The sequence below is a fragment of the Myxine glutinosa genome, chromosome 14 (assembly GCF_964187855.1).
Source record: "Myxine glutinosa chromosome 14, kmMyxGlut1.1, whole genome shotgun sequence".
NCBI classification, from domain to species: domain Eukaryota; kingdom Metazoa; phylum Chordata; class Myxini; order Myxiniformes; family Myxinidae; genus Myxine; species Myxine glutinosa.
The window spans coordinates 34,942,047-34,958,364 of NC_136274.1; the positions used below are offsets into that span (position 1 = coordinate 34,942,047).

At 46.0% G+C, this 16,318-nt stretch overlaps 1 protein-coding gene across 2 annotated transcripts in view; it reads right to left on the reverse strand.

Moving 5' to 3' along the window:
- Nucleotides 1-16,318, reverse strand: part of LOC137418387 (la-related protein 1-like) — a 169,794-nt gene that overhangs the window by 43,111 nt on the left and 110,365 nt on the right. For both annotated transcript variants that reach the window (XM_078768470.1, XM_078768469.1), the window contains 3 exons: nucleotides 15,209-15,440; nucleotides 14,910-15,094; nucleotides 13,313-13,795 (listed from right to left, as the gene is read on the reverse strand). In XM_078768470.1, coding sequence (XP_078624596.1) covers nucleotides 13,313-13,795; nucleotides 14,910-15,094; nucleotides 15,209-15,440 — 900 coding nt within the window. The remainder of the gene's footprint in view (nucleotides 1-13,312; nucleotides 13,796-14,909; nucleotides 15,095-15,208; nucleotides 15,441-16,318) is intronic.

Genomic DNA, 16,318 nt, shown 5'->3' on the forward strand with positions numbered 1-16,318 from the left:
AGTGTTAGTAAACGTCTGACTAGTTGTTGTAATCGATTGACACGTTCAGTGCTGTGGAAGTAAACGTCTGACTAGTTGTTGTAATCTATTGACAAGTTCAGTGCTATGTTCGTAAACGTCTGACTAGTTGATGTAATCGATTGACACGTTCAGTGCTGTGGAAGTGAACGTCTGACTAGTTGTTGTAATCTATTGACAAGTTCAGTGCTGTGTTAGTAAACGTCTGACTAGTTGTTGTAATCTATTGACAAGTTCAGTGCTGTGTTAGTAAACATCTGACTAGTTGTTGTAATCTATTGACAAGTTCAGAGCTGTGTTAGTAAACATCTGACTCGTTGTTTTAATCTATTGACAAGTTCAGAGCTGTGTTAGTAAACATCTGACTAGTTGTTGTAATCTATTGACAAGTTCAGTGCTGTATTAGTAAACGTCTGACTAGTTGTTGTAATCTATTGACAAGTTCAGTGCTGTGTTAGTGAATGTCTGACTAGTTGTTGTAATCTATTGACAAGTTCAGTGCTATGTTCGTAAACGTCTGACTAGTTGTTGTAATCTATTGACACGTTCAGTGCTGTGGAAGTGAACGTCTGACTAGTTGTTGTAATCTAATGACAAGTTCAGTGCTGTGTTCGTAAACGTCTGACTAGTTGTTGTAATCTATTGACAAGTTCAGTGCTGTGTTTGTAAACGTCTGACGAGGTGTTGTAATCTATTGACAAGTTCAGTGCTGTGTTCGTAAACGTCTGACTAGTTGTTGTAATCTATTGACAAGTTCAGTGCAGTGTGTTAGTAAACGTCTGACTAGTTGTTGTAATCTATTGACAAGTTCAGTGCTGTGTTAGTAAACGTCTGACTAGTTGTTGTAATCTATTGACAAGTTCAGTGCTGTGTTAGTAAACGTCTGACTAGTTGTTGTAATCTATTGACAAGTTCAGTGCTGTGTTCGTAAACGTCTGACTCGTTGTTGTAATCTATTGCCACGTTCAGTGCTGTGTTCGTAAACGTCTGACTAGTTGTAATCTATTGACAAGTTCAGTGCAGTGTTAGTAAACGTCTGACTAGTTGTTGTAATCTATTGCCACGTTCAGTGCTGTGTTCGTAAACGTCTGACTAGTTGTTGTAATCTATTGCCACGTTCAGTGCTGTGTTCGTAAACGTCTGACTAGTTGTTGTAATCTATTGCCACGTTCAGTGCTGTGTTCGTAAACGTCTGAATAGTTGTAATCTATTGACACGTTCACTGCTGTGTTTGTAAACATCTGACTCGTTGTTTTAATCTATTGACAAGTTCAGTGCTGTGTTAGTGAATGTCTGACTTGTTGTTGTAATCTATTGACAAGTTCAGTGCTGTGTTAGTAAACGTCTGACTAGTTGTTGTAATCTATTGACAAGTTCAGTGCTGTGTTCGTAAACGTCTGACGAGTTGTTGTAATCCAATGACAAGTTCAGAGCTGTGTTAGTAAACGTCTGACTAGTTGTTGTAATCTATTGACAAGTTCAGTGCTGTGTTAGTAAACGTCTGACTAGTTGTTGTAATCTATTGACAAGTTCAGTGCTGTGTTAGTAAACATCTGACTAGTTGTAATCTATTGACAAGTTCAGTGCTGTGTTAGTAAACGTCTGACTAGTTGTTGTAATCTATTGACAAGTTCAGTGCAGTGTGTTAGTAAACGTCTGACTAGTTGTTGATAAAAGATAAATATCACTAGAGCGTGATAAAAGGACTGTGTGGAAAGGAGGACTGAAGGAATCGTGCTTGGCTGTAAGAGGACTTATGCGGTTTTTGAGCACTTGAGGATATTCGCGCATTACCAAGGACTGGAGAGTATAAGCGCTTTGTGAAACGATTGTCACGTTTGGCATTGATTGCAAGAACTCGTTGGGGGTTTGGCTTTGGGCTTGTTGAGACCACCAGTATAACCGCCCAGCCGGTTCGTTTATTACGTACGCGGCTAAGCCGTGGAATAACCGCCCAGCCTAGCTCACCTTTCCCCATATAATTGTCCGAGGCGCGCCAACGACATGCGGAGAGCTTGCCTGCCGTCTACCATCTTCTTTGTGGTACGAGTCGGGGACTGGAGCGAGCTGTCGATGCCATCTTGGGAGCCTCAACCCGACCATCTACAACCCCCATGTGAGTCTGAGTCTGAGTGCGAACGGGCCCGTGTCCAGGGATAAGTTAAGACTGTTATAAGGCTGCCCTGTGTATCTGCTTCTTCTTCTTCTTCACTGTACATTGCTTCTTCCTCTCCATTGTACAAAGTGTAATAAATTCCTTGTTATTCCTGTTCTTCCTTTCTTCTTAATTCGACCGTATCAGTCTTTTCTTCCATTGGGTAAGCGTGGCACGATTACAACCGCTCCAATCGGGTTAGTTCCTGTTAATGGCCCGAATCGCGGCTCGCTATCGCTCGGCGTGTCCACTAAAACCGTGGTTCGGGTGGGGTTATTTCCTTGCTTCCTGGGAGGCGCTGGTAATTAGGTAATAGGACTAATTCGACCTACCACCCTATTCAGCGCTGACCGGAAGGAACGTGCTAGCCCCGGATCGCGTCGGCCAGATAAAAGACAAGGGGATTCATCCCCCCTTGGTAAGGGGAAGGCCGACGTTTGGAGATCCACAACAATTGGTGTCAGGAGTGGGATTTGGAACCTGGGACTAAATTTTTTAGACCAAATTTTGGACACCAATTGTGCATATTGGCCGCAACAATTGGTGTCAGGAGTGGGATTTGACCCGAAGTGCGCTTAACGCACTCAAAATTACGAGCGACCCAAATTTGGTACTAACATCTAAATTTGAATCATGCCATGGATAACCAAGGCGGTCGGATGCCGGTGGGGGTAGATGAGGAGGAGCTAGAAATAACCCAGGACCCCCGGGAAGAATTGGAACAGTTGGCACTGGAGGACATTGATGAGGGTGCAGCAGTAGGGGTGGCAGGCGAAGAAAATGGCGGCGCGTCGCACGAGGCAGCGGAAGCCGAGCCCGCGGCGCCAATGGTTATGGACATGCAATCCTTCATGGCGCAATTTATGGCTGAAATGAGGGCCTACAGGGACGAATCCACCAGGGAAATAATTGACGGCCAAAAGAATGAAATAAATAAATTACTTGGAAAAATGGACATCCAAGAGGAAAAAATGGATGCCCGGATAGCAGAGTCAGAAAAGAACATAGAAAAAATGAGGGAGGAATCCAGGTGTGATATGGAAAAATTGGGGGAAGACATTGGGCGCGAGTTGGGCGAAGAGGGCGCATTGGGACGCGACGAGGTAGCGCGACTTGAGGAACGCAGGGAAAGCGAGGGGGAGCAAAGCGCAGCTAAGTGGACCGGGGTAGAAATTGCGACTCGGGGTATAGAAAAGCCGACGACCGCCGAATTGGAAAATTTTATTTTATGTGCGCCAGCGGTCGTCGAGCTTAATAAGGAAAAATAAATTATAGTTGAAATTGGGGCTGAAGAGACGGCAGACTTAGAAAAGCAATCGTGGGAGGAAAAATGGAATGTACCCAAAGTCTGCATTCGCATTGTGATGTCGTGCTGCCTAACCCAAATGAAAGTTTGCAGATAGGGTTAGAGGAGAAAAGGATCCCAAAGGTAAGTAGGGCTGTGTATGGCGCGAAAAGGTTTGGCGCGAAAGTGTTTTGCGCGAAAAGATTTTTCGCGCGCTTGGGATCCCGACGTCACCCGGGCGCTTGTAGAAGGTCCGTGGTGCGCTGTACGAGTGAATGGCGCGCGTGTGCGAACGGCGCCAGAGCGCGAGTGTGTTACAGAGTGTGAAAAAGAATGTATAACGGAGTGTATGTGGGAAGAGTGCGAAACGGAGTGTGATACAGAGTGTGCGGGAGTGCACACCGGAGCGGGTGATTGGGTGTGCAATAGAGTGCACACCCGTGGGAGTTACGGAGTATGTAACGGAGGAGTGGGTGCAAGAATGTGCGCGAGGATGTGTGATAACAGAGTGTGCGAGTAGAATGAGTGCGCCTGGGTGGTATGCACGAGCGAGTGCGGTGACGAAATGTGTGGGATGTATGGGAGGCGCTGGAGCGATGCGTTTTGTGAGTGTAAAAAGGGTCGCATGGTGTGAGAATGCGATTCGAGCATCGACGCAGACCGGGGCAGCGTTTAGGCCGACGTACAGCCGACGCGAGCTCTCGGGGCGTGGTGCGCTTTGTGTGCTGCGGGAGCCGGCGGGGATCGTTGCCACAGCGGCGTGCACGATTCGGGCCGGGTCCCGCCCTGTATGGTCGGTGCCGTGGCGCAAGGGGCAAACAGCACGATTCCGAGGGAGGAAGGTGAGGTCGGACCTTCGCCCCCTGGCGGGCGCGGTGCTCTGGCCGGGGGAGGTTGGGTCACCGTGCCGGAGACCGGAAGGCTCCGTGCCGGGATGGCGCCTGGAACCTCGGTCCAAGTATACCTCCTCTCCAGAATCGAAAATGCAGGACGGCCCAACCAACAGGAGACAGACCACCAGTATGCATTGCTCGGCTTTTCGAAGCCGAGCTGGGATGATGTATTGCCGCACGGAGAGGCTCGTAGTTAGTGGACAAATAGAAATAGTGATGGCAAATGGTATCCGGTGTAGAGGGATGGTAGCTCTACCATCCCTCACATCGTTTGCTTTTTGGGGCAAAGGAGCAGTAGTTTATGGGGTTTGGCAGTGAGAACTAGCCAGGGCGGGCTCGGATAATGGTTAGGGATTTAGAAAGATGACCATAGGACACGATATTTAAGTAGGGACATTGTACAAGTAGTGGGGACGTAGTCAGATTAGATGGATGATAATGACGAGGGAGTGCTTAGTATAAGGGAAGATGGGGAAACCACCAGTATTATGGGAAATAGTTAGTTAAATGATGCTGTGTGTGTGAGTAGGAGGATGCGCTTTAGGCACAAATGAGGAATTGAGAATGAGAATCTTTGTGGTGAGTGTGAGCAAATGAGGCATTGCTCGAGAATGGTTGTGTGTGTGAGTATGGGAAGGAACTTGGTGAAATGAGGCAATGGAACTTGGTGAAATGAGACAATGGTAGGGAATGCCCAGAGATGATGTATGAGTGGTGTATTGAGGATGAGTGTAAGTGTGTTGAGTGATTGCCTTGCATGGCGTGCAAGTGGATAAATGGTGAAGATACTGAGTTGTATGGAATGAATGGTGTGGAGTAAATGGTGTGTGGTATGAGTGGTATGGAGTGCATGGTGCGAAGGAGTGGATGGGGGAAGATGGACCCCTTCACGAATACCCGGGGAGGGTAGTTTAAAGTTAAGTAGAGGGAGTAGGTAAATTGTTTGGATATTAACATCTGTGGTGCAGGGAGTCGCAAGTCGTTGCTTTGAGGGGTGCATAAGTGAGTGGAATAGCTGGGCGTGTGGGCTTAATTGGTAAGTATGGTTATTGGGGCACTCCGCCACTGGTAGTCTGTCGGCCAGGTGAGGCCGCAGGTAGGCTCTGGGAGCCAGGTAGAGCTCAGTATAGAGTTCAGTGGGGCCCGAGGATCCAAAGGAAGGACCCGGGTAGCCCAATGCCAGAGAGGGCATTAGTGGGGTGAGAGAGCCAGGAGGGCCCACCCCAGGTTAGGGTAGTTGAGGAGCTAGGCAAGCTCGGGTGGCGACGTCAGTGGCGGAGGTGCGCAGGTAGGTAGACCTGCTGGTAGAAACACACGACCCAGCCCCGAAATTGTGCGAGGGCACAGTGAGAAAAATTGGGGGAGTGAGACCCCAAATTTGGGAGGCACCACAGGATGGTCAATGGGAATTGGTTTTTAGAACCACATAGTGTTGGAGCCACATAGAACCACATAGAGCAGCAACGAAGGCTGGAAAGGGTGGAAATGCGAATGGTTCGATGGATGTGCGGAGTATCGTTGAGAGAATGAATGAATGAATGAATGAATGATCGTTTTAAGGCCATTTTCCCCGCTAGAGCGGGGGTGAGAGAGAGGAAGACAAATGATGAATTGCGAAAGATGATGGGAATATTGCCTGTGATTGATGCTGTGAAGAGGAACAGGTTGAGATGGTTTGGTCATGTGTTGAGGAAGGATGAAAGTGACTGGTTGAGAAGAGTGATGGAAATTAATGTAGAAGGAAGTAGAGGACGGGGAAGACCGAGAAAGACTTGGCTAAAGATGGTGGAAGAAGAAATGCGGGCAAGGGGGTTAACAAGGAGAGATGCAGAAAATAGGGCAAAATGGAGAAGATTGTCATGGGGACCGCAAGGCTAACCCCCGCTCTAGCAGGGAAAATGGCCTTAAAATGCATGTTGTATAGTGTAAAGAGGCCATTTGGATTGGCAGGGCAAGACCCCGGGTAGTGTAAAGTGAGTTAATGTCAAATAGAAGGCTAGTTAGGATGAAAACCTCTTCGCACCATCCACATCCACTCACCAAGGTGACAGGACTCCACACCAGGTTTTACAAATGTTTGGATGGAAAGACGCATCATGACGTGGGTGAGACATTGTATGTAATTCCATCCCTTCCTTCTTGGGAGGGATTGGAAACGAATTTGGAACTATAGAGGGGGGATAGAAAAGACAGGACAGTAGAGACGGAATTTGTAAGTTGTAAATACGGGGAAGGGCAAGGGTAGTGTAGATTGACATGGGGGGTGACGAACGGCTGGGGACGAGCTTTCTCCGCTCGCTCTCCCGCGCCCCTCATGTCGCATTACCTTGTGATGACGTGTACCCTTGCGCCCTTTCCCCCGCTAACCTCTGCTTTGTCTTTCCTCCCCACCCATGGACCCATTACCTTTTGTTGAGGGGAGTGTGCAGGTGCCCTGAGCCGTGCGGCCGCACTCTTGCGCTGCACCCTGCTGCCTGTCGCCTGCACCGGTACACCATATGGACCACACGTTCTGTGGCCTGGCACCTTTGCTGGGGCAGACAATCGCGGCAAACGTTATCTTGCCCTGCGGACCACTGTGTTTTTAAGTGGCATCAATGCCATGCAGTCGGACCACCTAAGCTGGCCCTGCCGGCCAAAATAAAAAGCGGACACGGTTTGTGCACTTTTTATTAAATTCCTTTGGTGTGTCAGGACAAGAAGGCTTTAAGCTTTGACGATGGCATACCGAAGACGAAGCAGGAAGACGTCGCAGCCCAGCAGCCAGCCAAGCACAAGACATCATGGATTATTGAAATGTGATGATTGTGCATTTTTCATGATGGTGCATTTCGGTGCTTTGTGTGCATTTTTTTTATTTGTGTGCATATGGGTGTATGGTGTATTGGTGCAGTGCAGTGCATTTTGTGTTTCCTCTTCTCAAAATTTATATTCTTTTCCCACAAAAGACAGGTCCTGGGTTGTAGTATTGTAAATAAGTAGTGGTCTTGTAAATAACATATCCCTGGTGTTGGCTTAGCGGTTAGGGTGCCGGCTTGGGATCCTAGGATCCTGGGTTCGAATCCCGGTCAATCGCTGAATTAACGCCAGGGGGGTTGACTCAGCCTGTCATCCTTCCGAGGTCGGCAAATTGAGTACCAGCTTGCTGGGATGAATGATCACGGTGTGTACCCCGATTTAGAATAGGTACACCATATCCCTGCGCATCGTAAGAGCGTGATCAAGGGTTGGCGTCAGGAAGGGCATCCGGCCATAAAAACATTGCCTCAAACAGGGAACCATGATTGTCATGGGGCCCGCAAGGCTAACTCTCGCTATAGCGGGGAAAATGGCCTTAAAACGATCATTCATATTCATTCATTCTTGTAAATAACATGCTCCCCACCGGCTCTATGTATAGTTTGAGGATTCTTTCCGTAATTCGGTTAATTGTGGGCGTGAGTCTGTTAGATAGTACACAACGCAGTAGGTGGGACATATCTAGTGTTTAAAACTGTCGCACACAGGGTGTTAGGTTAAATGTAGAGGGTAACTACACCTAAGTGTCACACTAATTGTTAAAAAGTAGTCCTGACCCTTGCATCAGAACCGGTCAGGCTCACTGGTGTGTGCGTCCGGCTCGGGGACGACCCTGGCGTAGGAGGGGTGCAATGTTGCGGTTCTGAGAAGTGTACATATTTGATTAATAACGGTTAAAGGTTTTGCCCCCATAGTTAGTCCACATGCAACACATAGGTCACCTTAGAACGTTAGTTATTTCTTAGTAAATGTGAGATAAGGCCATTTCCAATAGTGATACCTGCATTGTGTAAAATAAATAAGAGTAGGCCCCATTCATTTTGCAGCCTCCCTCCAATCGACTCCATTGCACACCATCCAGTCTGCGCCCCATGTCCCATTGCGCCCATCCAGTCTGCACCCCATTGCCCCTCGCATTAGGATGCTCAAACCAGCCCAAATGCCACGAGGTAAGGCCTGAAAAGGGGGCGGAGCGTGAGGTCGGGGGTGTGGCCACGTCAAGCAGACATCAAGGGCGGAGCCGGTAAGACCCCAACAACCAACCAGGGCTCGAGTGGGCATGGCTAAGGGGCGTGGTGAGAACGTGACTGGGAGATTCGAGAGGGTTCGCTAAGCGGCGGTATATAACCGCGAGCACAAAGCCCTTCCAGAGGACTCGCAAGTGGAGAGTGTGTTAAAAGGACTGTGCGGAAAGGAGGACTGAAGGAATCGCGCTTGGCTGTAAGAGGACTTATGCGGTTTTTGAGCACTTGAGGATATTCGCGCATTACCAAGGACTGGAGAGTATAAGCGCTTTGTGAAAGGATTGTCACATTTGGCATTGATTGCAAGAACTCGTTGGGGGTTTGTCTTTGGGCTTGCTGAGACCGCCAGTATAACCGCCCAGCCGGTTCGTTTATTACGTACGCGGCTAAGCCGTGGAATAACCGCCCAGCCTAGCTCACCTTTCCCCATATAATTGTCCGAGCCGCGCCAACGACACGCGGAGAGCTTGCCTGCCGTCTACCATCTTCTTCGTGGTACGAGTCGGGGACCGGAGCGAGCTGTGGATGCCATCTTGGGAGCCTCGACCCGACCATCTACAACCCCCATGTGAGTCTGAGTGCGAACGGGCCCATGTCCAGGGATAAGTTAAGACTGTTATAAGGCTGCCCTGTGTATCTGCTTCTTCTTCTTCTTCGCTGTACATTGCTTCTTCCTCTCCATTGTACAAAGTGCAATAAATTCCTTGTTATTCCTGTTCTTCCTTTCTTCTTAATTCGACCATATCAGTCTTTTCTTCCATTGGGTAAGCGTGGCACGATTACAACCGCTCCAATCTGGTTAGTTCCTGTTAACGGCCCGAATCGCGGCTCGCTATCGCTCGGCGTGTCCACTAAAACCGTGGTTCGGGTGGGGTTATTTCCTTGCTTCCTGGGAGGCGCTGGTAATTAGGTAATAGGACTAATTCGACCTACCACCCTATTCAGCGCTGACCGGAAGGAACGTGATAGCCCCGGATCGCGTCGGTCAGATAAAAGACAAGGGGATTCATCCCCCCTTGGTAAGGGGAAGGCTGACGTTTGGAGATCCGCAACAGTATTATTCCAACTTGACCCACGGCGGGGGTATGCGCTCTACTGAGTGGCGTTCTAGTTACAACTGCAATTGCAGCACCATTTTTAGCCAAAATTGCAATCACATCCTTAGAAATGTAAATGACCCCAGGTTTGGTGAGAAATCCTAAGGATGGGCAATATTTTTCATTTACAAAGATCAATGAGTGTATCTTTAATTTCTCATTCAGATGAAACAGCTACGGATACTTTGTTGTAATTATGATAACACAAATCTCTGATACAATCTTAACATAATCACACAACACAAGTAATGATTATGTTGTTAGCACTGAACAAAGTGAAATATTTGATGAGAAGCACAGCTCATGTTTAATTCGCTTCACGAGAACAATCAGAATAAACATGTGATGAAAATCTATTTGACCAAATAATGAATGCATCTGACTCAAAGCAAACAACCCTCGTGTGAGAAGTATACCACAAACACAACGTATGCTGATTTTATTTTGTGATACTTTCATGTCCATTTAATGGAGTACATTTGTCCAATCATATCTGTCAATCTTACTACTTCCAGCAAAATGCCTTGGGTAACCTTCCTTCCATTACGTGATGTGGATGTCACTACTTTCCACACGGCACTTTAGCACACTTGCTTCCTTGCTTCCTTTAGCACACTTGCTGCCCTGAAAAAGTGATTAGCATTCTCTCAAAACCACTGTGGTCACTATGGTGACGTTTCAGTTACAATGTGTATCATAAAATGTTCCCTTTGGTTGCCATTGCCAAACTTGTCAAGTCTCTCACCATCCTCCAAGTCATGGTGGTAGCTGGTAAAGTCTTCTGCTGGTGCACATTCCTTATCTCTACCAGTGATCCTGAAAATGAGGCAGTTTCAGGTTCACTCTGAAGAGTCTAGAAGCTTGAAGTTCCTCTGGATGATGTTTTGGACTCCAAGGTTGATCGGATGATACATCAATGTAAAAGTGATCCTTTTATTCAGTGTTTTGTTATTCCTAAAAGGTTGTAAAGCTTGTCTGGAAATGCTGTGAATGCGCTCCAGTGCCCCAGCCACAATCAAAGTGGGAAAGGTATACTCAATGAAGAACTTTCACATTTCATTTGATTTTGATTTGAAGTCGGACTCATCACTGCACAGATGACAAAGCCCTTGGAACTAGATAAACTTTTGACATAGAAGGGTGGAATGAAGAACATAGACGGTAGCTGTGTGAATCCACAGGTTGTACAGTTGGAGCAAGTCCATTCTCTTTGACTAAAATGACATTGTCAGAAAACGTGACAGAAGTAAACTAAATGTCCCATGTAAAATGAGGGAAGAGTGAAAGGAATTGCCGAAGTCAATAAACCATTCAAGATATTCTCTGCTATAGGATGTGGCACCAATGCAGTCTATGTAGCTCAAATAATTCTGAGGTGGCATCGTCAAACCGGTCAAACATCTGTTTTCAATGAAACCGCAAAGCATTTGCCTAGCCTGGGAGGGATTCTGGTGCCCACACCTAAGCTGTCCGTCTGATTGAAGAATTCGCCAGAAAATGAGAAGCAGTGAGGACCAGTTCAGCGAGGTGGGGAAGTTTCTGTGCTGGGTTCCTTGGTGGTCTGAAGATCGAAAAGGTTTTTGAGAGCCGGAAAACCAGCGTCGTCGGGGATGATGGTATACAGGTATTTTTTATGTCCATACAACAACAACAACAACAACAACAACAACAACATGCATTTTAAAGGCCATTTTCCCTGCTAGAGCGGGGGTTAGCCTTGCGGTCCCCATGACAATCTTCTCCATTTTGCCCTATTTTCTGTATCTCTCCTTGTTAACCCCCTTGCCCGCATTTCTTCTTCCACCATCTTTAGCCAAGTCTTTCTCGGTCTTCCCCGTCCTCTGCTTCCTTCTACATTCATTTCCACCACTCTTCTCAACCAGTCACTTTCATCCTTCCTCAACACATGACCAAACCATCTCAACCTGTTCCTCTTCACAGCATCAATCACAGGCTCTATTCCCATCATCTTTCGCAATTCATCACTTGTCTTGTCCTCATCATTCAGTATATGTCCATACTGAATAAAAACTGGTTATCAAGGAGTATGATAACACAGGGATAAATGGCCACCAATTCAAATATGCACAAAACGATACGCTTAAAAACTACTATAGAATGAAGTCATAAGCATTTAAAAGCCATACCTTTTATTCTCAAACGTTTTCATAACCAACAAGAATGAAAAATTCCCCCAAAATATATCGCGAAAGTACTTGATCGAAAGATCACAAGATTGCAGATTTCTTAATCTTCAGAATTGTTGATAAATGTCATCGTGCCTAGTACCAGAGCCTCCGTTAGGCGCCCGCGGAGCCAGCAGCTGCTGGGGGCCACCCACAAAGAGGGGCCTCCCACATCAGCTAAAGCATCTTGAAAGTCCAGTTGTGCAACATAGACGTTTCCAATAACACGAGCCATGCATATTGTTATGTCGGTGGGGTAGCAATATGTAGAGCCAGATAGATCTGTGTGGGTAGGTATTCGTCTGTCGCGGTAAGGAATCTGCCCTGTAATAAGTTTCATGTGTAGGCGTTTTGTCGGTTTAGAGTATACCTGTAAGCATACCAGGATGTTCGAGTGATAAGTAACGTAGGGATTAAAGAGTAGCGCCCCAAAATAACTGGTGTGGTTTCCCTCTAACCAATAGGGTGGGGACAGAGGGGAGGGGCGGAGCCTCTCAAGAGGAATTTATTTATACACGGCCGGACGTGAAAGACACTCGTGGTTTTTACTGTTTTGTTTACTTGGTGTCAATACTTTTTTTTGGGTCCTTGGGGACTTTCGCTCTTTCACGAGCCTCGATCTTGTATACAAAAAACAAAAAAAAAATTATTATACACTCAAACTGCAAGTGTCCTCGATAAACTACTACGAGAGTATGAAGAGATACTCCAACTTTTGTTTTGTATCAGTGGGTGGGGCCGGCATTTTTTATCCAAGTCATCCCCACGTTAGTACGTAGAGTCGACAGTGCCAGCACACTCTCTGATAATAGTTTTGTAAAATTAACTTCAATGAAGAACTTTATCAAGACAAAATATAAGTATTTATCTGAAGAATCCAAATCCTGGTCCTGAGAAAACAGAAGACCTCGGTAATACTTGAGTAGATTCTCGCCAGACAAAAATAGTTACTATAAATCATCAGAAAGATGTTAGGCAGACACACTGCACACGTGACACGCTTTCTTATCTGCGCATGCGCATTGCAAGGTTCAGGGTTGATCGAGTAGGCGTGGGGAAGGGCGTGGTCTTGCCAAACTGCGATGGCCTCGGTTGAGCACGAGAGAACATGCTCTCAGAGAGTATCTGTAAATATTTAACTGGAGAAATAAACTGGAGAAAGAAATTATAACAAAGGATTCTGCATCAAGTAAAACTCCAGTCATTGCCATTGAGAGAGGCCCAGCTGAGAAATGCACCGTCTGAATAATTATTGTAATATTTGAGTAGATGATGTTCTACTACTGATTTACAAATGTTGCAGTACAAACTTTATAGACGTGCTCACTAGTGGTGTACTGAGGGTGTCTGGCATAATTTTTTAATTTTTTTTAAATAACAATTTTGTCTCTACCCCCCCCCCCCCCCCACCCCTCTCCCCCTTCTCCCCCACCTCCTACTTCCACGTCCTCTCCCAAATCCCCAATCCCAGTAGCCATAGGGATGAGGGCATTATTGGGGCACGGCATCAGCGGCACTAACGTTCTTCCAGAAAAATGATGCAACCAGCAGCCACAGGCTGCATACGAAACAACAACAGCAACAACTCATCCTGTAAAATCAACATCAGAAGTGAGTTCACATCATCCAACCTACCTTTATGGTGGCATACTCAGGCATGTTCAGCTCACACCAAAGGTCCTGCTCATAGTAGTATAAACCGTCGTTAATGACCTTCACCAACTCGGCCGAGAGCTTTGAACGAGAGAGTCTGGCACCTGTCCTGTCCCCACCAGGGTGCCTCCGAAGATACGGTGGTGTCTGAGTCACTATCAAGATTTTTGCCACATCTTGATCAGCTATTTCGTAGTCAGAATCAGAGTCTCCATCGGCAGAGCCGCCTGGTAATGGTGGGGTTGTGAAGTGGTTACGGCGCCCGCTTGAAACTATCTCCTCGTCAAACAAGAAGTCCAGTTCCTCCCGCTCCTCATCATTGTCTGTTCCGAGCGAGCAACCTTTTGTTTCCGGGGTCAGGTTTGGAACAGTGGCTGCAGTTTTGCCCTGACCAGCAATATGCGGCATGACCGTGACTGCTCCCACCTCAACATCATCATTTTCCAGAGGCTGAGGGGAGGAGGGCTGGAGTAGTGACAACAGTGACTCGTTAAATGAGGTACACTTGTATAACACTTCAGTGCCATTATCACACAATAGCATATTGATGCTACAAGTGTGAGTGAGTGACCACACATTCAACATTTTGGTGCGTGTGTGTGTGCTTGTATTTAAATTAAATAACAGGACAGGACTGGATACTCAAATTGGATACAGAATCAGAATATTCGATATACTTTTTTATTTTTGTTTACTTTCTTTGAAAATGCTTCCAACTTCCATGTAACAATTAAAAATAACATTTTTTTTTTACAGATATGGACAGAGAATGCCAAAAATGAAGTTTTATGTTGTGTTCAACTATTTAAAAAAAAACTGGATAACTAGCTTGTGGATTATAGGAATTTAGATCATTACATTGATTTTTCATGGTATGAGGGCATCTGGAATTGCCTGCAAAGTCAAATAAAACTTGATGAACTTATATCTCAATTGGAAAGTCATGGGTATTCATATTCAAGATCTAACTGTAATCAATTAGATTCATTTTGCTTTCAGGGTAAAAAGAATTGAATTTATTTTCTGAGGAAAATCCAGTAAATGGCTGCTTTTTATTATAATCTTCACCTTATCAACTATAGTCCTTCGCCAAAATATTTACCTTTCTTTCAAAAAAATTTCCACGACCCCTCTCCCAAAACTCTTGATCATCTCTTGTCCCACCTCAATATTTTCACGAAGTATGAATGCCTTGAATTTGGCTTCTCTTCAATTGGTACCCCTTGTCACACCTCCATTCTTTTATTCCTCTTTTCTCCAGTTGATGGGACTATCTTACGAAGCATATTAAATCCCACTCTTCCCTCCAGGCTTCAAGCAGTGCAACACCATCCCGAACTACATTCTTTTCCACCCCCATTGCCCCTACCTGCCCCCTTTACTTGCATGTTACTGTGATTCCTTCTCTCCTTTCTCTCTTTTCTTACTCAGTTGTTCCCTTACTTGAGTCCAACTGTGGCCCCGCCCTTCAGTACATTGCTTTTACCCAATGTAAGTCTCCTCACTCTTGGAAGCCTAGGTTTAATTAAAGTTCCTCAACTAAACCTCATCTTTACCATTCCAATTCATTCCTCCCCACCTTTTCACGGGAGAGAGATGCTCGCTGTTTTCTTTTGACCACTGTCCAGTTCCCAGCATCCAAATCAGGCAAGCTCACAGAGAGTCCCTTCCCCAAGGCACGCAAGGACCCTTCAGAATCGACCCGTTCTCCCACCTCATCATTGGGCGGATCAGAACAAGCACGTGGGGAATTGGGTGCAGACTCTGGTCACCCAAAAAAAGAAAATGACAAATCTCAGAAACATCATAGAATTTCCAAGTGGAATGCATATCGTAATTATAAACCAGTAATATCGGGAATCAACATCAACAACTCACCGGTCAAAGCTCGAACTGCCTGTCGAGGAACAAATTCTGGGCAATCCAACAGCCGGGTGAAGTCGGTCGGCCGAAGTGTCTCCGGATTGGTGTGAGAAACAGGCAAGCAATAACTAAAGCCAGGAAAAGGATAAAATGCAGAAGGCGGACCAGGGATAGGCCAGGCCTCAGGCTGAATTTTTCGTCGAATACGGTCATCTTTTATCTCCACCTCTGTGCTATCCTCCACTGCCTGGAAAGACCGTAACAGTACCATACTGTTAAAGTCTTTCTTGAGCATCAGAAATAAACATTTTATAAACCTTATCTTTTCATTATCCAAAATGTTTGTGCACAACATTGTGTGCATTTACATCAAGAGCAAGCAACATTACAGAATAAGTGCTAACGTCTTAATTTTGGTGCAAGGCAAACCAAGATTCTTCACCAGCAATGAAAAAGGCAAAGAAAACCTGGAATACATGAGGAAATGAAACTCAGAAAATTTAAAAGACACAACAAATCTCAACACATCAGCGACAGCATAGACAGAATGATTCAATGGGTGAAAGATGTGACTGGGCGTTTATTACCCCACGCATGGGAAGTGAAAAGCGGGGTTAAGCAATATTGCTTGTTTGGCAAACAAGGTGTTGCACGGTTCCGTTTAGGCTGGTGCTAACAATTCGCTGAATGGAGGAATGTAGCATTGGGTTGCTCATATGCAAGTGTCATTTGTAAATCTTTGAGGGCTATGGAGGAACTCCGGTACAGTTTGAAATTGTAAAGAGCTCGATCACCTTGTGTAGCTTTTATCGGTTGAGATATATATCTCGGTGACATCAGCATCATGTCACATATAGAGTCAGAGTTGCTCGCTTTGTATAATTAATACTTCTTGAGTGCAAACTCACCTTTTAACTGTGATCAGCAGGGAAGAGAATGCATTCGTGTGCTGCCGATGCTTGTTGCTAACAGGTCGTGCAGCACTTGTTGTTACAGGCAACCTGTGCCTTGCTGTCTCAAAGTTAAGGGGCTCGGCACACACACACACACACACACACACACACACACACACACACACACACACACACACACACACACACACACACACACACACACCTTTCACCC